Raw genomic sequence first — 24,401 nt, forward strand, 5'->3', positions numbered from 1 at the left:
GAAGCACAAGCACATGGTTTAGATTAGCACCACAGTTTATTTGCTCAAGCCTACTGGTGCCCCATCAAATCCGCGCATTTTTAAAAATATACCAAAAAATCACCGTCAGTATTAAATCGACAATTTAAAAGTATTTGGAAGCTTTTCTATGCGATCATTTCTAAGCGGCCAATCACAACAGTTAAATTGCTAAATGCATGGCGGTTTAATTATGAATTTAGATGCAAGATACATTTTTATACATAAAAAAGTGTAAGAAAATTTGTTGAGCTTAATTAATAGATATTTTGAGAATGTGAAAGCACACTAGATGATTATTTGCTTATATACGTTTTTTAAATAGATTAAAAAGAGTATCTGTTCTTAAAAATACTATAGGTTTATATAAAAGTGGATCGATATGAACAAGTGTTTAATAAGATAAAGACTATAAAACACAATATTTTAATAAGATACTAATCTCCTTACCAAGCCAAAACTGTAGTAAAATGTTGTCTTTTTAGGTTGTCTTAAACAGAGATACTTTTGTTAGGTCATTGGAATGTTTTTATGTCAAAAAGAAAACTTCTTTTGCTTTTCAAATCAGGAAATATGGTGTAGGCACCACTTCTCCTTATTCATGGTGCGCCAGACGCCTCTAGGGGACCTGATGCTTCTTGTTTGAAAATGGTCCTAAATTATTTAAACTCGTGGTATTTGTTTATGGTTGCAAGGTGCGTAGGATATTTGGTATTCTTCTTCAATATTTATCAGATTGCAAACATCCACGGATTTTAAGGGATTTGGCATCATACAGAAAATTATTCTCGCCATTTTTATTTTGATTGGAAGTAAAAGATACTTTATAATTGATCTCTGACTCTCTATAGAACCTATTGATGTCGATCTGTCCCTTTATGTCGATGATATATGATCAATGAGCCTTTTTATTATATGCCAATTAGTTGATATAAACCTTTGAAATTTTAACCAAGGCTTCCATTAATGTTTGGCTGTTCGACAAGTTGAAGTTTATCTAACATTCATTTTTTTCTTCGGATGATATATCTCTTATATTCCCGCCAAAGATTTGAAGTTCATTGAGCGTTTTATAGTGGTTTGATTAATAGCAGTAAAACGCCTCAGAAATAACTTAAATGATATCCAAAAACGCAAATTAAATTGAATTTAACAAACTTACATGTCTATTCAGTTTCAATTGAAGTTTATTTTGAATTTTAGATGTAAAAACATTAGATCATAAAATGAGCAACATTTAACATTTTAATATATTCAAATTTTATTTTTATAGAGTTAATTAAAATATATCTTAGACTTTCGTATGAGATAGATCTACTATAGAGTTTGGCCTTATATCATTTTAATTTTCGCTCTTTTATAGTCCTAATTAAGTTTTATTACCAAAAGTATGCTATTTTACAATTTAATAATTTCAATATCTTTCATGCGGACAGTGACAAGATAATAGACTACAAAATTAAATTGTCTTTTTGTTAAAAATGGCATATTTCTATCTCGTAACAAAGTTGTTCAAGAATTACAATTAGCTCTCGGCAGATAATTTAGCTTTTATTGCAGCTAGCCACAATTTAAGGCAGCCATCAGAAAGTCAACAACCTCACAGCAGCTGCAGCCGTTGCCATCTGTTATTGACTGCTAACAGCTTGAAATCATATTTCAATCGCGACCGCCTAGATTTTATCCCAGTCGTATCATTTAGTTGGATTAAAGCTTAAAATATCTTTTCTCGTATTCATTCGAATCCGGTGGATAGGAACCGGTTCTCATGAATACTAAAAAACTATGTCTAGCATCGTATTATATCCAGTTTTCTACGAATATAGAAATGTACAATCATAAGATTAAAACTATTTTTTTAGCCGGTGCCTTCGGCACCACGGGGCTAAAAAAACTAGTTTTAATCTTATAATTGTACATTCTATATCCGCGGAAAGCCGTTTATAATACGATACGAGAAATAACTATTATATCATTTTCTATATCTCTTTCCTAGATTTTATCTATTCAAATATCATAAAATAGGTATAAATGCATATCATTTAGTAATAAAACATTTAAGAATGGTAAAATAGATAAATAAAACATTTAAGAATGGTAAAATAGATAAATAAAACATTTAAGAATGGTAAAATAGATATACTAAAGATACCAAACCGGAAATTTATTTTGGTTAAGAATGTTCAACCCCCTGACGAACAGTTGGGAGGTTGAATATATTTCTTCTCTTGAGTATATTCCCTTTCGTGGCAACGCCTCTTTTCTCCTATTACTAGCCCCTGCAGGGGGCTCTAACCCTGCGAAGCAATCACATTACCTAATATAACCTAACCCTAAAATAACCTATTAAAAGTCATTGGGAAAATACAACAAAACGCCACTTAAGAGGCGTTGTCACGAAAAGGACAATACCCTCTTAACAGATTACTATTTATCCTATCTTCGTTGTTTCAAGGTCCCCTATGATATTAGATTTGTCCACATAGATCTCTTTTCTAGAATATTATCTACTTAGTCTGATTTTGATATACGAAGAAATATACATTACTTTATATAGAGAGGCAAAACAGTTATCACTCTAACGATACTCGAAATAGTAATCTAAGATTATAATTTAACATGATTTTTTAATAGAATTCTCTTGAAATTTTAATAACATTTTGATAAGCTACCCAACTTTATTACTACTAACTTATGCTCTATATGGGCGTTTAATAACCATAGTAAAATATGTAATATGAAAGACAAAGAAAATTAATCCCAAACCACCCTAAAATCCTTGAAAGCGAGCTTTTTTAAAGCACAAGAAAATAGACACAAAATTAATGATATTATTTGAAAAGGGGGGGTTGGTTGCAGGGATCTAAAGGGATAAGGGATAAATTGATGTATATTCTCTATGATAATACACAAAATGATCCCTTTTGTAGTTAACAATTGGTTGGTCAAACGTTTGGACGCTCAACTTGATTAACCAACCAATTAAAATTCAATAAAAATATCCAAAGTTGTTAAGCCAACGAATATGAAAACGTTACTTTAAAACTTTCAGGACGAGTGTAATAAACAACCTAATGTCCCCTTACTCCCGGGGTTGGTTGGGGGTTGTATGAAAATGAAATTATTGAAAGGGAGAGTGGTTAACCAGCCAACCACCCAAAAATAAGACCTACTTTTCATTTCCTGACCCTTTTTGAAAAACAAGGACGACTACATACAAAAAAATTTCTAATGAATAAAGTTAAATTCATTATCAACGTGTTTTTGAAATTTAAGTAAAAAAGTTTTTAAAAAAAGGTGAGAAAAAACAAACCTAAATGAGGAATGAAATAAGGATGTCTATCCCTCTTTTTGTGTGTGGGGTTCTTCTTTACAGTGAAGAGTCATGTAGGTCTATGGAAAATTTATATCATTTTGAGGGGGGAGGGTTTTCAACACTCCTAATAGAAGTCGTCCCTAGAAATTTGCCCCATGTTTAAAAAATGGAAAGCGTAGGATCGACCTACGCTTTCTGACTGTCCGTAATCAATAAACCGATGGGAGGCAATATTTCAGAGAAGCTTAATAAAGATTCCACTCATGTTTTACCTATCTTATAGCTAGGCTGGTAAAGTATTGAGAGGTTTCCCTGCCCCTTTCAACCAGTAGTCTCTCCTAGACTTTACGATCACAGAAAGCCAGACCAACGTGTAGTAATTGTATAGTAGCATTGCTTCCGAAAAAGAAGACTATTTCTTAATTGCTTGAAGAGTGAAAGTTGGACTTTTTAGGGGAGGGGAAAAATAAAGGGGAAAGAAAGAATGAAACATTTTTGGCGCCCAAAATGAAATTACATTTTAAAAGCGGGCTTAGCTAAATTGAAAACCTTTGTGCTCAATATAAAATTTTAATTTATTTCATTCAAATATGAAGCAATTATATAATATCTTATATACAAATGTAGTTGGATGGATGTGTGTGTGTGCATATCTTGTTACATAATATCTCTAAAACGACTGAAAAAAGCTTGGATATTGAAGTGAAGGATTTACATATGAAGAAAACACACAAAAAATCACCGAAGTAATTTTTAGTACATTTCTCCAGTATGGTCAGAAACAGATTAATATCCGCTGGATTTGAATCGGTTCTCAGCCATACTGAATAATCATGAATAGCATCGTATTACAGAAATTTTCTACGAATATTAAATTAAAATTCATAGAACTAAAATTAAAAGAATTTAATTTAATGCCCGAGCCTTTGGCCCCTCGGGGCTAAAAATATTGGGTTATCTTATACGTTTTCATTATAATACCCGCGGAAAGATGTCTATAATACGATGCGATGAATAAATATTTACACCTTTTTGTGTCAATATTTTCTTTGCCGCCCATTCAAAACTTGCATTTTTTCCCTTTTTTTGACCTAAAGCGCAAAAAAAGTGTAAACAGAGCGAGAACTTTTGTTTAAATTAGTTTTCTTTAATCAAAGTATTTTAGTAAAAGTTTTAATTTTAAATTTAATATTCTCTTTATTTTATAGGTATGTTATAAAACCAAAACAGTGGGAGGCTTCAGCCTTGTTTTAGGCTATTTCATATGATTTTATCCTTTCCACATTTCTACGTGCGAAGATACTGCATGGTATATTATAAGTCCAAGCTGCTACGCGCCGAGCATTTAGGGGCATTGCTTTTAAAGGAGGAGAAGGATAGAAAATGGCCAAAAACCCTACAACATTCGTTTAATAGACTTAATTGGTATTGGTGTTAGTGAGATCGAATTAGCCTAGAAAAGAACCTTACTACTTTATATAATACCATAACATAGAGTGCTCAACACAGTTTAATTAAACATGTTATTTTCATTTGATAAGTCCAATACACAGTGTTTCATGTTAAAAACAATCTTCAGTTGAATATGAATAGCATTGGTTGAATTGAACTTTTCAAGACATAACCTTGCCTGAAAATTGTGGTCTGCATTTAAAATACAGTACAGACACTAAAATAATGATCGCCTTAAATTACTTTATAGATTTGTACAGTTTTGAATAAAATATCTGGCAGCTTTCACATAAAGTACCTTGTTGAGCACAGAAAACACCCCCTCTTACATTTTTTATAAATAAGGGTGGGGGGTTAGGGGGTTGGATGGGAGTTTTCTTTATTTTCAATTTATTAAAAAAAATAAGAGGGGGGGGGGGGGTTATAAGTGCTTAAAATGCTATGTCTGTGTTTACTTTAGTTATGTAAGGGGTAAGTAGAAATTAAACCACTAAAAATAAGAGGGAAAGGGGGAAAACTCATGTAAACTCGTTAATTTAAGGGATTTGCCATTAATTTTACAAAAGCGTCACTTAAATTAATTTGTTAGGAAAAAAATTGCACTTTCAGTACAAATAATTAAAATAATAGATAAACACTAAATATTCCCTGTATATGTATAATGTATCTTACAAATTTGTTCCAACTTGTTAAATTAAAAAGATTCTGTTTCTTTTCATTTAAACAATGTATAATAGTTTACATTTACATGTATATTGTAGTTTTGGTTAGGTATACAGGGATCAGACAATGGATATTTATTTAATTCTCCACCCCTATTTTAGTGATTTTATAATTTTTCGATTGAAGAAATGCTTGTAGAATGATTTTTTAACATTATATAACTCAGATAGATTAATGTTTTATCTTATTATATTACTAAAATAAGAAGCACGCTACGCCCCTAGAAGCATCATAGGATTGGAATTGGGGGGTGGAGGGTGGTTGGATTCCATCTCCCCCAAGTTTCTTAAAGAAATGGGGGTTAATTTTATAAGGATGGTGGAGATACCTTTCCCATAAATAGTTAAAAACCTGTCCTGTACATATAAAAAGCTTCACTGTAAATGAGTACAATATATCGGTTCAGTAGAAATGCTAGAATTTAAAGAAAATGTCAGATTATATTCTATATTATATAAGTACAAGTTTCACAGGCTATACTGTAGTAGTTCCTAAATTTATGCTCATTCCATGTTTTGCATCATCAAGGATCTTAAGGGATAGGACAATTGACGATAAATTGATGTACTCCCCCAATTATGATAGAAAGTTAACCCTTCTGCAGATTAAATTAATGGTGGAAAGTTTAAACCACGCCAGTCTGTACCAACCAATCAAGATTTAACTGTTATATTTTTTTTTGTAAAACTTTAAGTACCTTAGCTGGATCTTTAAATCGTTTAGTGGTGCGCTGATTCGGGGCGATCCAGTTCACCCTGGTTTGGCGCGGCAATGTCACTCGTTGAGTGCCATTGCCGCACCACTGGGCGCGCTGATTCGCCCATTCCATTTTGATTTAAAGATTGAAATCTAATAATATCTAGGTGCGCCGAACCGGATCGCCCCGATTCAGCGCACCACTGAACGATTTAAAGATCCAGCTCAGTAAAATTTACAATCCAATGTCCCCTCCCTCCCTGTATATATTTTAGATTTATGCTTTACATTTGTCAATCTTGGAAATTTAAGTTTTAACTGTGTATATGAGGATATGAAAAATGGCTGTATGTCTGTTTCACATCTAAGGAGCATAAAGTAACATGGACAATTAGGTTCATAAGGAGCGCAGCAATATGATGCTATCAAGAGTTCAAAAGGGGGGAGGGGAAATTGGTCTGTAAATTACACTGGTACCCAAAGTTTTATACTCCTAGTTATCTTCTCAGTTAGCTCCAAATTTTTGGGTACTTTTATTGAATATTGATGGTTGGTTTAATACTAGCATTGTTCAAATTTATCAACCAATAATTCTAATCTACAGAAGGGGTCATTTTGTTTATCAACACTAGGGATATATATAAAATTTACGTCCATTATCTTATCCCTAAGATCCCTGGGATATTATTTATAAACATTTCTCGTATTCATTTGAATCCGGTGGATAGGAACCGGTTCTCATCCATACGAAAAAACTATGTCTAGCATCGTATTATATCCAGCTTTCTACGAATATAAAAATGTACAATCAAAAGATTAAAACCAGTTTTTTAGCCCGTAACTTCGGCACCTCGGGTCTAAAAAAAATGGTTTTAATCTTATAATTGTACAATTACATTCTATATCCGCGGAAAGCCGTTTATAATACGATGCGAGAAATAACTATTATAAATAGACAGATAAAATTAATATCTCAAAAACAGGAACGTAGAAGTCACTTTTATGTCAGTACACCCAACGAAGTATGGACAGTCTGACACACCGACATGCCATTGTTATGAAGAAGTTGCGCTTCTAAAAAGCATGGCGACGCGACAACCCAGAAAAATCTTTTAACACCTCATTTCTTCCAGTCTTTAAATAAGGATAGAAACAGATATATTCATAGATTTTAGTTTATTTGAATCATTTTTTACTATTTTGTGTATATTTATGACCTTTACACCCTTAATTCAACATTTCCATGGATAATTTCCCCAAAGAGTGAACGCAAGATGATTTAAAACAATCAGAATTTCTTTCCATTCTTTGAATGGGTTGATTAGTTTAACTTGAAGCCAGGATCTTAAGGGATAAGACAATGGGAAAAATATTCTAACCCATATTTTCAATTGATTTAAAAAATAATTAACAATTGTTTTGAAATCTTACACATAAATAATTTTAATAACTATTTAAAACTGCAAAATAATAATAATTTATGTCACAATTGTCTAATAATTCAATGACAAACAAGAATAGATTTTTTTTTGGATCAAAGCCACTCTGTAAGTCTTATATAGGTTAATATGCAACTGTTTCGTGCTATTATTTAAAAAGTAACCGGATATCTGTTGAACCGATGTAGTTCTTCTTTATATTGTAGCTTCTCATAGGTCCTATGAAGGTGTATTTACATGTTTCCTAACACAATGACAATCATAAATATTAGTATCTAGTGTCTACCGAAAAAAAAACTAAAAATACTGCAATTAATTTAAATTCTTGGCCCTGCGCGCAGTTACTCGACCACAACAAGATTTGTGATGGAGCAAATTCACTAAATTTTGTATTTTTTAAAAATTGTATGTTTGTCCTTTACGATCTTGTAAACGGCTGGACCGATCGTTTCAAATTTCATATAGATCAGGGAAGATTTTTTATTCGAAGGGGGCGGAGAGAAATGTTTTGAGAGATGGTCCAAAGAAAATGTAAAAAGTGGGGAGGGATTATACCCTTGGGGGGAAAGTACAATAAGAACATAGATAATGAAAAAAATCCAAATCATAAGAGAAGGAACAAAATTTCAAAGGTAAAACAAGAGGCGTAGTGATTTGCAGACGTACGGTCTCACCTAATCCTATATTAGCTGCGCTACAAATTATTAGTTGTACAAACATTCATGAATTGTCCCTGAAAGTTCATGTCATTTTTTTACTTATTTTAAGGGATAAGACAATAAACAATAAATTATTGCCAAATTAGTCCCAATGATGACAAACAAAATATTTCTTTGAAAGTTAAAAGTTTTGACACAGATAATTTTAACCAAGATATCAAGATTCAACATAAGTTTTAAAGCCAGCGAATGAGAGAACATGTTTATAAAACTTTGGGTACTGGTATAACAAAATTAAGTGCCCAATGTCCCCTCTCTCCCTGGCTTATATACTACTTTCCTTGCGGCGGTCTTACAAAGGAAAGGAAATAAAAAAAAAGGGGAAATGCCTTGGGAAAGAGAATGCATGAAGGGTATAGAGTTAAGTATAACAGTGTGCATTCATTGTAGCAAAAAGCTTTTGGCTGGCATAACATCTCCTTATTCTACTTTTCATGTCCCAAACCCTATGAAAATTCCCAAGATAGTATTAATATTCACAATTATTACTTTAATTCAAATGCCCTTAAAGCAAAGTAATTTTTTAAACTATATTTTTTAAAATATTATATATCTTTTTGATAGTATTAATATTCACAATTATTACTTTAATTCAAATGCCCTTAAAGCAAAGCAATTTTTTTAACCTATATTTTTTTTAATTATCTAATATCTTTTTGACAATTTTTTGCTGTTTTAAAATAAACTTATTTTGCTGTAATCATCGCACACCTAGTGTTACATTATGTCATGATAAATTAAACCTTGAACTTATAAATGTGTATACAACATATTAAAAAGGGTTACCCCACAATTTTCTTAATTGTTTCTCCCAGAAAATTGAAATGTTTTTTTTTTTAAAGTGGTGTAATATAAGTTTATGTATAATAGTTTTAAATATAGCTGAAAGTTTTTAACAAGTTAATAAAAAAGAAAAATTTAAAGCAATTTTGATTATTTGTTGAGAGACCAGGGAGATACTAATTCATTTACTTAAAAAGTTTAGGAACTTACATCTTGAATGCGTTGCCCTAAGTAGCAGTTCCAAAATGTTGCACCATTTAATGTTTTAATGTACAGAAGGGGAAAATTTGTTGATTAAATAGCTATAAATCTTTCTAGGTCCTATAAAAAGCTTCTCTGTAAAGGAGAATCCGATCGGTTTAGCGGTTAGTGAGACCCTTTGGTACAGACAGACATCATGTTACTTTTATAAAAGGATTAAAAGCTATGTAGTAGTCCTAATAAAAATTACAAATAAAGGCATAGAAAAAATTGAAGCACTTGTTATAAAATAACTTAGAAAATGGAACTAATTGTACATACTTTAAATTTCTTCATTTTTAATAGCTCTGTAACATGTTGAAATTTGTGACAAATGCCCGGCCATTAAAACCCTTCTCCTTCACAGATTAATTGTCTTTTAATTTTTGCGCCCTTTTTTGTTAATAGCTTGAAAGTGTTTAGATATTGTTTTCTTTTCAAGTCTTAAGTAGACACTTCATTAATAAGCTATTGACAACACACATACAAGAATTTCTCGGAGTATTATAGTACATTTGTAAAAATCCTGAGTGTTTGGTTAGAATCTGAATGTTTTAGCAGGTACTGTCTATGAATTAAAAATGTGTCTGTTTTTTTGGAAGGAGAAAGCAATAAAAATCAAAATTGGGTAAAAATTTGTCATTTTTAACTAAAATCTTATTTTTAAAAAGTAATCTACGGAAAATAACGTAGCATTTGAAGATAAACTTTCCTTTCCTTAAATTTAAAGAAAATAGAAAAAGAATGAAACTCTTTTTTATTAATATTGAAGTGTAACCTAGTGAGGCCATTGATTTTGAGTGCAACTGTTTCCGGCTGACTGAAGCTAAGTTATTTACAACATGATTGGAGATCATTTCATTCATATTTCCATGGATATATGATATACGTCGATATATTAACAGGTTAAAATTTGTCGTCAATTTAGCTTGGTAATATAGACCTCATTTATAGGTCACTTCGTTCATCCAGCAGAAGGGAAGGGGGATGGGGTATTAGGGTTGGATTATATTTGGGGGGGTATCGTTGTTTTAGCAAGCTGCGAGCATCAACTTATCAGAATACATTAAATCTGGCCCAACATCCAAGTAATAATATATCCACTTAAATTTTATTTGTAAAGAAAATAGTCTGGCCTTGTCTTGTCCAATGCTATTTCATGGTTTTTTAGAAGAAGCGCAGCTTCTCTATTATTAGAATTTATTCGTCTAATGTAAAATAAATTGAGACAATACATGATTTTTTCACCAAATCAATATCATACCTTTTACTCGAACGTCACTAATTTTCAGAAATTTCAATTTAAAGAAACGTAAAAAAATTTATATTTTCAGAGTAGCTTTTCTCTTTACTAAGAAAATTCTTTTTTTGGATCATGTTACTTGTAGATGCAGCGCTTATCACATGTTACTTGTAGATGCAGCAAACTCATACGTGTTACTTGTAGGTGCAGCAATATTACACATGATATTGAATAGCAATCTGGTTGCACAAATTGTAAAATGCATTATCATTATAGCGATCCCTCCACTTGTATTCATCCAAATAACTTTGTAAGAAGGTTCTGGTTTAATTTGGTTTTAGATGAAGGAAGTTGTTTGGGGTTTTGAAGTTCTTTAGAAATTACTAAAAAGATTATTTTCAATAAAAATATAACTAACATTGTCTGCCTATCTCCTTTTTTATATCTCCCTTTAACATGTTACTTGTAGGTGCAGCAAAGTTAAACATGTTACTTGTAAGTGCAGCGCTGCATCTACAAGTAACATGATCCCTTTTTTTATTTGAATGAAACAAATGATCTCTAACATGACGGATAACTTGTTTTTCAGGAAGCTTCATATAGATGTCCAAGTGGTTTTATGCTATTTTCCCATTACTGATAGATCCTTGAGAATCTAAAAGAGCTAACTTTGATGGAAAAAAATACTTTATGGAATTACTTGACTTGTTATAAATTTACTTTATGCGTGTATTCCTTATAGATTGTTTAAGCTATACCGATATGGATATTATCAACCTTGTTTTTGTTGCATTTTATTCATTGAAGTGTGGTTATTTTATTTAAATATTTTTTGTTAGACCACCTACAACCACTATGGTGCGTCTTCACATCCGCATATCACCACATCTGTAAAACAAATTTAGTCGGAATTGTGACAAAATAAGTACGTTTTGCTATCATTAAACTATCGATATGTCAATCTTTTGCCAGCCATCAGTACTTTTTATTAAAGCCATTTAGAATATTTAAATGTTGACAAAAAAAGTTATTATAGAAATAGCAGCTTTTTATAGCCATATAGTCGACAAAATACTTTAAAATTCTATTTAGATCGAATGTCAACAGTTTTACTGGACATAGTTGCAAAAAGACACAATAGCAAATGTCTAAGAGGAGCTCTAAACTGGCGAGAGCAAAGTTGAAAGATCAGTGTTATAAATTGTTTTGATGTTTTATAATATGATACATGTGCTGAACTGAATGCACACTAAAACTAAATGGTTAGGCTATTTTTCTTTTCAAATAATTTGTTTAAATAAATTAAACAATAAAATATTACATAGTCATTTTAAGATGTTATTAGGAATTCTTTAATATTTTTATTAAATTTATTTGATGACATTACGATTAATAAATAAATACAAAAAATTTCTGGCTCCTGCAGGTGACATGTATAGGAAAATTTTCTTCCATTTTTCCAGTGCAATTGAAAATTTTAACATTGTTTTTGTTAAAAAATCACCTATCAATCTAATTAATTTTATTAAATTTGCAGGTTTGTGCAAGGGATATGGACTGGCAGAGTTCAAGGACGAGTGCGGAGGTCTGCAGGCTCGCCATGTCCTCCATGATACAGACCTCAGAGGCCATAGTATCCACTGTGAATGGTTGAAACCGGGAAAATACACTCAGAAACTTCTTCAAAGCAAAGTAAGTCCTTATTTTATTAGTAGTAGCAAAGCTGCTCTATACATCATTATGTCTGTCCGTCCGTCACGCTTTGGAGAAAATAGATTAAAATATTTATTCATTCCAAATAGAATCAACTTTTTTATAATTAGTTATTTGCATTATATACAAATTTTGAAGAAAAAAATTTTTGATGACATCAAAATTTCCCTTACAGATGATGTTTAAAACCAAAAGTACCTACTGAGAATATTTATAAATAAAATTTTACTTTTTTATCATTTTTCATTGATCACGCTTGAGGCTAAGCCCCTAGCTTCTCTTGTCTTGTGTCAATATTTCAATGAAGATTATTTAAACTGTTTTTGTAGGTGTATGATCCCATCACCTACCCTCCTCCTATATTATCATGTACTCCAATAGAGTAAAACTTGTAGCTGGTTAAAAAAACGATCCTCTCTACCTCACCCCATTTACCCAATCCCGTCCCTTCCTACTGGAAGAACGAACTGATCGATAAGTGATGTCCATGTTAGCAACCTAAATTCTATATATCCATTAATGCGCCCAATCATTTAGTGTTAGAGAAGGAAGAAAGAGAAAAGGAGAGTTATAAAAGAAATACACAAAAATTAAGAGAAAGAGGAATAGGATGAAATGTTAGAGACAAACACACACAAAAACTTATAGAGTATCTTTACTACTACTAAAAAGGAAAATTAAATCCGTGATTTATGTGAAGAGCAACCACTAAATGCAGTTTTCCAAAGAATTAAAGGTCATGCAAATTTAATTTTTTATTTGTCACATTTGTTTTTCTTACCTTTTATTTATTAGTTAAGCTACACTGTAATTCACATTGTCTGACCGTCCATCTTTAGTAATAAAAAAAGATTTTTTCTTCTGTTATAAGAGATATACTTTTGATTTTTCCACTAATAAGCATCTTCTTTTTAACTCGCTTGGTCGGTTGATCTGTCTGTAATTCATTAGGAATGTCACATTTTTTGGGGGTATTAAATATTTATATGACAAAGGATAATATTTTGCCCGTTTATTTAATTATTGCTTTGCTAGTTTTGGATGTTGATTTACTTCATTTTTTCTAGATTTCTCGCGGATAAATTAGTTGGGACAGATTCATTACAATGGTTAATTAGTCTTGTGTGCATAGGTGTGGGTGTGTGTGTGTGGGTGTTTGTTTGTGTCTGTATGTCTAAATATAATGTCTGATATGTGAGTCTTTTGTTTTGATTCAACATTAGAATTTTTTCTGCAATTTAGGGATGTCCGTTTTCTGAACTTTTAGAATATCGAATCATCATATCCCTTTAAAATTTTAAACTAAGTAATTTATTAAGAAAGGTGTCTTTGAATTGTTGTTAAAAAAATAAGTTTATGTTCAATTATATAACTTATGTCTGTTTAAAACTATCTAATCTAAAGATTTTAATCTTACTCCCTCCTTTTATTGAGATTAAGAACAAATTCTTGTGGGCTAATTCGAAGAAGACTTATCAGTTGTTTTATGTATTTATTATAGAAATGGATATAGAAAAAACGTGGATATTATGCAAGGGGATTTTCGTCAATTTAGGTTGCTATCATGGATATCATTGTGGTGGAGGAGGGGAGTGGATGGGGGGATTGTTATTTTAGCCAGCTACAAGTTTCACTTTATTAAAGTACATGATAATCTGATGTTAGGTCCAAGTAATAATAAGTTTATTATTAATAACCATATACAAAAATGTGTCCAAACTTTGTAAATCGCTTGGGTTAAAAGGTTCTTGGCCTAGTATTAACATGTATGTACTTTTAGTCTATGAATTGAAATATTTTTCGCATGCCATATCACTCCACAGCTAGTCTTACCCCAATTTTTAGAAGCGCAGCTGCTCTATGATTATACCTTTGATTTATAAGTCTATTCCTGGTATCATTTGAATCAAATATTTCTAGATTCTTTTTTTGGTGGTTTTTTATAACAATTTTTCTTGGAAATAACAATTTTTCTTGGAAACCCTTGCCGATAATAGTTATACAGATTCCCTGGATAAGAAACTGCTCGGCTCGTCAGTTACAAATAGACAGACAGATATCCTGTCTTAGATATACTTTTATATAAAGATATTATGATGCTCTATTTTGAATTTTCTATTCCATGTTACCTTAAAGATTAAGCAAGTGAATAAAAGAGGGGGAGGGAATGGACAATGTAATATAGTTTTCAGGGATACAGGGATAGGGAACTAAAAGATAAATTATTATTACCCCAAAATCCTTGTGTAAATATTTTTGAAATTTAAAGAAAGATATTACATTAAATGAGCGAAAGACAAATTTATCTTTCATTGAACTATCCCTATCACCCTGGAAGAACTAACTAACTAATGTCCGAGAAATATGCCAGGAACTTGGAGTATGAGTTATGTCCAGCAGGATTGCTGCTGCTGCTCTGCCTGCCAAAATTAATGGGTGTATCTGTAGATGAAGGGAACAATCTTTACATTTTTCATTTTCTCTCTCTCCCCACCCCCTTGTCTCAAAGTTTGCCTCTTTTTAAACAGTGAAGATTTTTCTATAATTAGGGTCGGTCCGTCCGTCCGTACGTAGCGGATAGCCCTTTTCGTTAATTTAGACAAGTTAGAATTGTCCTATCGATTTCAAACTTTACATGATGATTCTTATAATAGTTAAGGTATGATTTAGGAAGGGTAGCCACTCTATTATTGTTACCAGAATTTCCGTGCGTCTTCTTAAAACATATTGATTTTTATCTTTTTCAAGTGATATAATTGTTCGTTGGTCCTACCGTTTCATAGCTTTTCTTTTATGGATGTTGTCATCCTTGTTTTTTTTTCTAAACTTTCCTTTAAAAAATATTTATTCATAATAAGCTTTATTAATAAACATTATAAGGTGTTTTAAATATCTCTTTTTTTATTTCTCCGTAAAATGCATTAATTAAGAAAAATTTAACTTTTTAGTCTATGAATATGCGTATACTATGTTAATTTTCATTTTATGTGTCTATGCAAATGTGTCTTTAAAAAACAGGATTTCTATTCTTTATTTGTTAGTGTATGTAAGTCTAACGTAGAACTCTAATTTCTCCCAAAATATTGTGGAAAATATGACATGGGAAAGAAGTCCAGTAGGAAAAAGGGTTAGCCAATTAATTCTGTGCATGCAGTCAAACGCCCTTCAGACAACTAAATCTTTAATTGTACTACCTTTGTCTAAAAGTCCTAACTGTGCACGGTAATAAGTTGCGCTTGTTTTGGACAATACATTAGGTATTTATATCGCGCACCTAACATAGTAGCAGTAGGAAGCTTTCTTATATCTTTTATAATAGAATCTGCCAAAACTGGATGAAAACCTTGCAATTCTAATGAAGCAGGATGGGGGATTTAGCGGTCCACTTGCACAGCGAGGGAAATTACCCGAAAAATCCCCCCCTGACTTGTGATCATTAGCTTTGAAATATTGGGACAATCTCCACTTTTTAATGAATTTCTTTTCACGTGTAATTCGAGATTTTTGTCCAAACTTTTAGCTCAGCAAACAATAAGATTTTTCTCCTCGCTCCAAATCATTTACATTCATTTATTATTTCTTTTTTTGCATTTGTTAAGTCATGTATTTTCAGGGACAAGACAATGGAAGATAAATTAATGTAAATGAAAATCCCCAATGATATTAACAAAACTACCCCTTCTGGAGATTAAAACTATTGAAAAATTTTGACAAGGATAGTTTCAACCAACTAATCAAGATTTTATAAATTTTAAAAGTTTTACATTTTTTTACTATTTACTTGCAGTGGCTTCGCCTTAGCTCTAGTGTGCTTAAAAAAAGTACGTATAGAATCCAGGGAGAGAAGGGACAATGAGCAGTTCATACACTAGTCCCCAAAGATTTAATATCATTTTCATATTCATTGGCTCAAAAACTTCTGGGACTTTTATTGAATTTTGGTGGATAGTTTATTAAGTTGGGTGTCAAAACATTTCATCCACTTATTTTAAACTATATATATATACTATTTTGTGTAAAATCATTGGGGATGTTTATTAATTTGACGGGCATTGTCTTATCCCTTTATATCCCTGAAAAGATCTATCTAGAACTGAAGCAAAGTGCAACTTCGGATAAAATTATTCTTGTTGTAATGTATGTAATAGATAATAAGTGAGGTGTAACCAATAGTTTCATTCTTGTGATGCAATCCTATTTAGATCTTTATTTTGATAACAATACAAAAGATGTCCAATCAAACCCGCTAATTCGCCTATTTTTATATAAGCAAAGATTATATTATTTATGATGGATTATTTAAAGAAGCAGTGTTCTAAGTTTTCCACATATAATCTTTGTTTACAAAAGTATTAGTCATATGTATATCAATTCATCGTTTATTAAAAGATAAAAGTATAATAAATAAATTAAAACTTCACATGAAAGCTTTAGCATTGCAATATATAAATATGCTATAAACGACGGTAAAATTTTAATCAAGTAATGTATAGGTGAAATATAGCTTTAATTTTCGAGCTTTGGGTTTGATCAACAGGTGAAAATTAAAAATAGAAAAAAAATAGAAAATTTATTTTATTATTTTCTTAATGGTATTTCAACTGAATTGTTGCAATTTTATAATATAATGACAATATTATTTTAAACTGAAGTCTTTAAAAGTATTTAATCAAAATCCTAAGTAGGAAGGAAAGCTAAATTGAAATTAAAGAATTTATGCCGACTTAGGTTAAAAGAGTATTTCTTATGTATTATATTTCAGTTGGGTGGATGAAAAGGATATTATAACCTTACTATTATTATAATTGGCTATAATTTTTTTTCATGGTTAAGACAATGGACGATAAATTGATTTACATTCTCAATGATGATAAATAAAACTAACCCTTCTCTATTTTTAAATTCTTGTTTGAAAAGTTTGGACACAATAGCTGTTAAGCAACCAATCAAAATTCAATAAATGTACCCAAAGTTTTTCAGCCACCAACAAATAGAACGTGGTTATGAAACTTTGGGTACCCGTGTAATTTACAGTTCCTTGTTCTACATTTTTAATAATTATATGGTTTTTAATGAAGTGTCATTAAGGTCTTAGATTTAAGAAGTGTAATTTACATGATCATCCCAGCTTGATTAGGGCAAATGTTCTCGTATTTCAAATTACTGAAATTGTGGGTGCACCCAAGCGCAGAGAAATTCCTTCCTACTTCCCATTTCCTTATCAGAGAAGCATTTAGCAACTTTGCACAATACAAACATCTAAATAATCTTAGAGGAAATAGAAAAGAGTGGAATAAAAGTATCTTAAAGGCTTGCATAATAAAAAAAACATATTGATAATTGAGTTAAAACAAAAAAGTAACTTTTCACCGAAAAGATCAGAGAGTTATTACAAAAGAGAATTTATTTTACTTTCTACAAATAAAACCTCTACATAGCCATAGAGTTAATAGAAAAGAGCATTTTAGCTATTTTACACATAACAAACATCTAGAATCATAGAAGTATCAAAGAGTGTATTTTCTAGGATTCATACATCTATAAAGTTAACCTGTACTTTTCTTATTGTTCATGCGATTAAACATTAATGTGGTTTTTATATAAAGAAGTTCACCTCAATTTAAACTGATAAAAGAAAATAGTTGCGAGATAACTTCTTCATATTACTGCCTGCTATATAAATCGAATTATTTAATTACAACGCTCATCAAATCGCCCTTGTAAAATTTCATTCCTTCTGAATTTACACAAAAAATCACGCACCTGTCCTACACGCATAAAATGTAGAAAAGTTTGGATTATTTGGATTTTATATATTCTTTAAATAAGTTACTTCCTTCTTTAACATTCTTTTATACATACATATACACATATATTGAGTCTTTTTATCATGTTGTCTCATTTGTTTAAATGATAAAATCAGGATTACTAGACATAAATATAATAGTTGTCATGTATTTAGTTCTGTCAACGAACATTAAGATAATATACAACAAAATGGATGTATTTTAAATTCTAATTTAAAATTGAATAGTTATTTATCGCATTATATTTGTACAGCTTGCTTTCCGCGGACTTTGAAATAAAAAATATAAGATCAAAACCAGTTTTGTTATTTGATTAATATTCGTGGAAAATTGTCTGTACCATGCTTTACAAGCTTTTGCAGTATGGCTGAGAACCGGTTCTAATCCAGAGGATATTAATTGGTTTCGAAGCCATACTGAAAAATAATTTAAGAGAATAATGACAGGATATCTATGTGTCTGTGAGTCTGTCAGTCTATCTCTACCAAAAAGATCTCGGTGACCCCTGTACCAGGCAGGCTTTAGGCTATATTGCCGGCGCAAGAAGTAACTCATTTTAGAATAAGAAACCTGATTATCACTCTAAATTTTTCTGTGATAGAACTAACCAATACCATACGCCCTTTTAAATGTAATGTAAATACAAAGTACAAAGTCATAATGTCATCTATTTAACTTTTTGTCATAAAGAAATACCACATGACTAGTATTTTTTACATGTGACAATGATGACAAACCCCACTAAAGGGAGCAAATAATTTTAAAGATTTAAATAAAATTTCTCTTCCCATAACGTATTATATAATTTTTTAATTATTTAAAATTTTTTGATTATTTTAATCAATATGTACAATTATTTAGATCTAAAACTTATACATTTTTGAATGGGTTTAAAACATATTGCTAACCGTTATATTTTATGTTGAAGTTATTTTGACCATTTATACATTTTAATTCAATTTGAATAAAATTAATGAAAATAAATGAAAAAAAACCCTAATTTGACATAAAAGCATTCATTCAAGTGTAAAGAATATCAAAATTCATTAGGACAGATTTAGCGTGGACAATTTTGTGTTTAAAATTCAGGGATAAAGTGAAAGGCTAATGGAGGTAAAAAACTTTTCTTAATCTTAAATTCACTGGTTCTTTCTCTTTATTGCGATTTACCTTAAAGTGCCTAGTAGAGCATAGGAAACCTCCTTCACCCTTTTTTTAAAATAGATTTAAAATAATAAGAGTTTTTCTTGGGTTATTGAATAAAAAACTAAACCAACATTAATTTTAAGTTAGGGGGCGGTTGTGCTATATGGACACTTTGAAGGAAATCAACCTCTTTGCTAATTCTATAATCATTATATTTATTTACTTGAATTAAAAAAATTGTTATCTTCAATTTCCATATCCCTGTATCTCTGATAGTATGAACATTATTGGCTTGTGTGTATTTATGTTCGTTACATGCACGGATAAAAGGATAAACTTGTTTATTTTTTATTTATAAATCATCAAGTTTAGAAAAAAAATTTAATGCTTGTATGATTATTTTCACAGAAAATATGCATTTCAAATTATAAATGTTTTATTTCCAAATGTCTAAAATCGCATAATTCCTCATTATTGCTTACCAAAAATGGTTGCTTTGTCCATTTACTCTCCAATGGATGCCAGGAAAAAAGCCTAAATCCACCCCTTTATATTTCATAAGAATCTCTAAAAAATATGAATCATTCGGACCAGCAAGATCTTTACATTCAGACAAAACCCATGCTGCTTTATATAATAAGATTTAGTGTCGATTAATTAGGGAAGTAAAATATCGTTTAAATGGTTACCAATATCTTAAGTTTCAGTTAGACAGACGGAAAGGCATCGTTCACTTTGTATAATAGAAAAGTATTTTTTTGTCAATCTTTACATTGCAAGCAGTTTTTTTGTGTGTTTGTGTGTTAGGAATTAGAATCTGGCGTGGTCAGCGGAATTTATTCAAAGTTCTAAATTCCTGTCCTTGTTGCTGTGGCGTAGCTACTGTATAATTCACGTTTTTATTTGTCTGTATGCACGTACATACAAACACATACATGCATTGCATATATGATTAGAGAACAGCTAAAGAATTAGCGGATATAATGTTTATCTGAAAGAAATAGATTCCGATTAGTTACATGTACAGAGTTTTGGCATTTCTTATGGGGGAGACAGCTATTCCCAATTTTAATTTTAAGGTGGTTGTTGAATCTTGATACCCCCAACAACCCCTTCTACTCGCTTATATTTCGGATGGTTTAAAGTAAAATCGGTAAAGGTATACGGCAAAGAAAGTTTTACTTGATGTTTAACTTTGGTCATAATGTCAATGTATAAATAGGTGACTTCATATTTTCTATCATATATGACAACTAACGTTATAAAGGGTAAAAATCTGTTAAAATATCTGCGCTACTATTCAAATAATTGTTCTTGTGTGTTGACTACATACTAGCTGTAAACTGATTGAACGCAATCACAAATTTAATTTCATAGCTTTCCTTCCGTTTCACTTAGCCTCATTGCATTTTCATTAAGATTTTATGCATACATTTTATTATTACACTTTATAAATTATAGCACATAAAAAAAGAAAATTTCTTATGCTTCTTTAATCTTGTTTTATTAAAGCTTTATTTTTTGAATCAATATTAGCATCCCAGTAATTAAGATAAATAATTTTAAGATTAAAACCAGTTTTGTCAGGGACCGAAACCGCGGGTAAATAAAAATGGTATTGGTGTTATGTTTTTTATTTTAATATTCGTTGAAAATTATCTGTAATACGATGCTATACATGATTTTTCAATATGGCTGGTAACCAGTTCTAATCCAACAGATATTAATCTGTTTTGAAGTCATACTGGAATGAAAATTACTAGTAAAAATGAATAAATATGACAAGAATAAATCAAGCTTAAAATTTGCAAGTTTTAAATAATTTTTTGCAGCTCATAACTTTTGAAAAGTTTGAAAGATGATTTTTTCATGTTTGCTCAAAATATTTTACTCATTTCTTGATTGACACTTTGGACATAGAATAAAAATTTAAAGGATTAGATATTTTTTATGAGTGATTTTTAAAAACTCTAGCAGCTGGTTTTAGCCTCTAGGGGCTCTGTATTCGAAGGGAAAGGAGAAACGATGGAAAGAAAAGTTGGTATAAAACCATCCCAAGACCTAAAGCAAAAACTAAAATTACATAAAACCATTCCGTAAAACTTGGTGAAAATTGGGATGAAGAAGGTGTTGTACATGAATGGAATAATTAATCATCCTTCAAGAAAAACTTATATTTATTTCCAATCTATCTAGCAGCTGTTCTGTGATTAATTTTTCATAAGAATTTTGCGAATTTTAGGTCAAAAATTTTTTTTCTTTGAAAGTGAACTTAAATAACCCTTATTTTTACGAACATTTAAATACAATAATAAATTGATAATTAGTTATAGACAGTTTACCGCGGATAGTAAATAAATTTAAGAGAAATTCCCGTTTAACCGGCCTTGAGGGGCCTAGGGCTCGGACTAACAAAACATGGATTAATTATTTTTATTATACATGGAAAATTTTCTATAATACGATTTGATACATGATTTTTCATTATTGCACGAAACAGTTTTAATAAATCAGCGGATATGAAATGGATTCATAGCAATATTGGAAAAAGATTAAAAACTATGAACCTAAGAGTAAGACTAGCCTAATATTTTGTTCTTTTATGCTTATGATTTTTTTTTATTTTTAGGTATTATATGTGGACGAGCTACCGCCGGGCTACAAAGATATGAGTCAATTTAGAAAATTATTCTCAACATTTGTATCACCACCTTACTCACAGGTAATGTACCTATTGATTTCGAATTCGTAGATATTGTGACAGTTTTGTTGTCAATTAAGGTTACTAATATAGTCCGAAGATATTGGTTAATACGGTTCTCCATGGTCAGGGTAGTGGATGGGGGTAAAGTCATAAGGGGCAGGGCTAATGGGGGTATATATTAGCCAGCTGAAAGAAACATTATATCATGGTATGCAAGAATCTCTCAAAATATCCACTTAAATATCCATTATTGTAGCTAAATATAAAATTTAATATTTTAAAAAGCTTCTGCTGAAAAGGTTTTACTTGTAATGTTTTTTCCCTAAAACCCATTTCCATTCTACGACTTTTTTTTAAATTTTAACATTTGTGATTTTTAGAATATTTTCCCCCTTGCACAACAAATTTAAATTTGCTTGCATTTGCTTAATTTTTTTTCTTGGGGAAGATGAAAATTAGAAAAAATGTTGAATCTGTCCAAATGCATTTGGGTTCATTTCAATTTAATGCTGTGTGATATTTTGGTGTGTGTTTAATATAAATGTATATAGATGACAGGTCAGGTAGCTTATGCTTGCTAAATCTAGCCTGTTCAAAATATAATTGTATACTCTAGCTTGTTGTAACATTGGGCCAATTATTATAAATCATATACATTTATTGTAAAATGCTTTTAGACAATTATGTATTCTTAATAGCTATCTGTAAGTGTTTTTGTGTCCATTGAGACATTTTTAACGGCAAAGTCAATGATTTTTGAGGGGTGAGTGACTTTTTAAAATTTAACCATCCCCCCCCCCCCTTGATTGTTCTAGGGGGTTGTAGAAGACCCTTGTATATAGATGTTTTTGGGAGTAAACACCTAGGGTTATGTATCCACCCCCATTAATCTAGGGAGCTGGATACACCCCATTTTCTGCAAGCCCCAGGTTCCAGAGTATATTCTAATTAGTATTCTATGATGGTATGCTTTTAATTTGTGTGTGTGAGTAAAACGAAATCCGATTCCTAATTTGCTTGCATTTTTAAACGTTTTTTTTTGCGCAAAAAAGTCTCTTTGAAATACTTGCACAGCAGTTTGTGTGTTAGAGTATGTATTTTAGAGAATGGCTTTTCTATACTTTGCTTTTTATACATCTTACATGCAACATTAGAGTTCAGAAAGAGGGTGTACGGGGTGTCTAAACGTAACCACCCTCCCACCTAAAAACAAAATATTAGGAAGAATTGCCTTTCTCTTTTCCAATCTCTTAAAGCTTTTTGATGGATATATTATCACTTGGATGTTACACCAGATTTTAGTAGTCTCTAAAAAAGTGAGCTCGTTTTTGGCTAAAATCATGATTCCTCCACATCCACCCACTTACCCAATCCCCTCCTATAATACTGGCTGAAAGAGCTGACCAATAAGTAATGTCCATGTTGGCAACCTAAATTGATGTCAATTTTCCCCTGTCATAATATCCAAAATATCCATTATACCTTATCATGTAGCCCTGATCTATCTTATGATAAAAATCATATGGAGTTATTATACATTTTGTGAAAGTTGCACTTTATAAGATATATTTATCCTTGTTTTATGTGTGTGTGTGTGTGTGTGTGTGTGCGTGTGTGTGAGTGTGGCTAACGAATTGACCTAAAAGTGAGGATTTGTTTCACGCCTCTAAATTAGCCAAGCTGTGCGATATCTGCTAGAAAATCACATTGCAATTAAATTGTTTGAATATCTGTGCGAATCTGCTTTATACCAGGGATGCGGGGATAGTTCATTGAAAGCTATGTCAATCATTACCAAAACTGAACAAAATTACCCATCTTTTATATAAATTTTCCACTTTTTTATTTACCTTTTTGAAGCATTTTGTAGCTCTGAAATATCAATTATCAGATATAATTATTTACATTCCATGTTCCTATCCCTGTATCCCAGAGTTGGCAATTTTAATCCTGATTTGCCTGGTCACATTATTTCTATCGACAAAGCAGTTCTGGAAAAGTAGGTTGCGAAAGAAAAAAAAATGGGCTCACATCATACTTCAACCCCCCCCCCCCCCAAAAAAAAAAGAAAGAAGATAAATAAATGAAAAAAATAGAACCCCTGAAAGGACATTTAAAATGAGAGTGGGAAATTTTCAAATGGGGTTTAGGGTAAAAAATCTGCAACTTTTATGTTAAACGACTGTAGTAGTAGTTTTACAACAAGGGTCCTATGACAAACGCAGGAGTCCCAAATGCAGGAGTGGACAAACGCAGGAGTGGACACTTAACCTAACCTAACCTAACGTATTTTAGACCTCCTTTTAAGTTTTTTTAATGCCTAACCCCTGAGGGGGGCTTATTTGTACATTCGTATCTTAAATAACCTAATCTGTACAGAAATACTTAATTAAATTAATATT

General features: G+C 31.1%; 1 protein-coding gene across 1 annotated transcript in view; it reads left to right on the forward strand.

Moving 5' to 3' along the window:
* The window catches only part of LOC145321122 (uncharacterized), a 73,130-nt gene that overhangs the window by 22,849 nt on the left and 25,880 nt on the right, over positions 1-24,401 (forward strand). Inside the window, exons 2-3 of the mRNA XM_080162855.1 lie at positions 12,167-12,321; positions 21,925-22,017. Coding sequence (XP_080018981.1) covers positions 12,167-12,321; positions 21,925-22,017 — 248 coding nt within the window. The remainder of the gene's footprint in view (positions 1-12,166; positions 12,322-21,924; positions 22,018-24,401) is intronic.

This window comes from Acartia tonsa, chromosome 1 (genome assembly GCF_053477335.1).
Source record: "Acartia tonsa isolate MP-2025a chromosome 1, ASM5347733v1, whole genome shotgun sequence".
NCBI lineage: Eukaryota > Metazoa > Arthropoda > Copepoda > Calanoida > Acartiidae > Acartia > Acartia tonsa.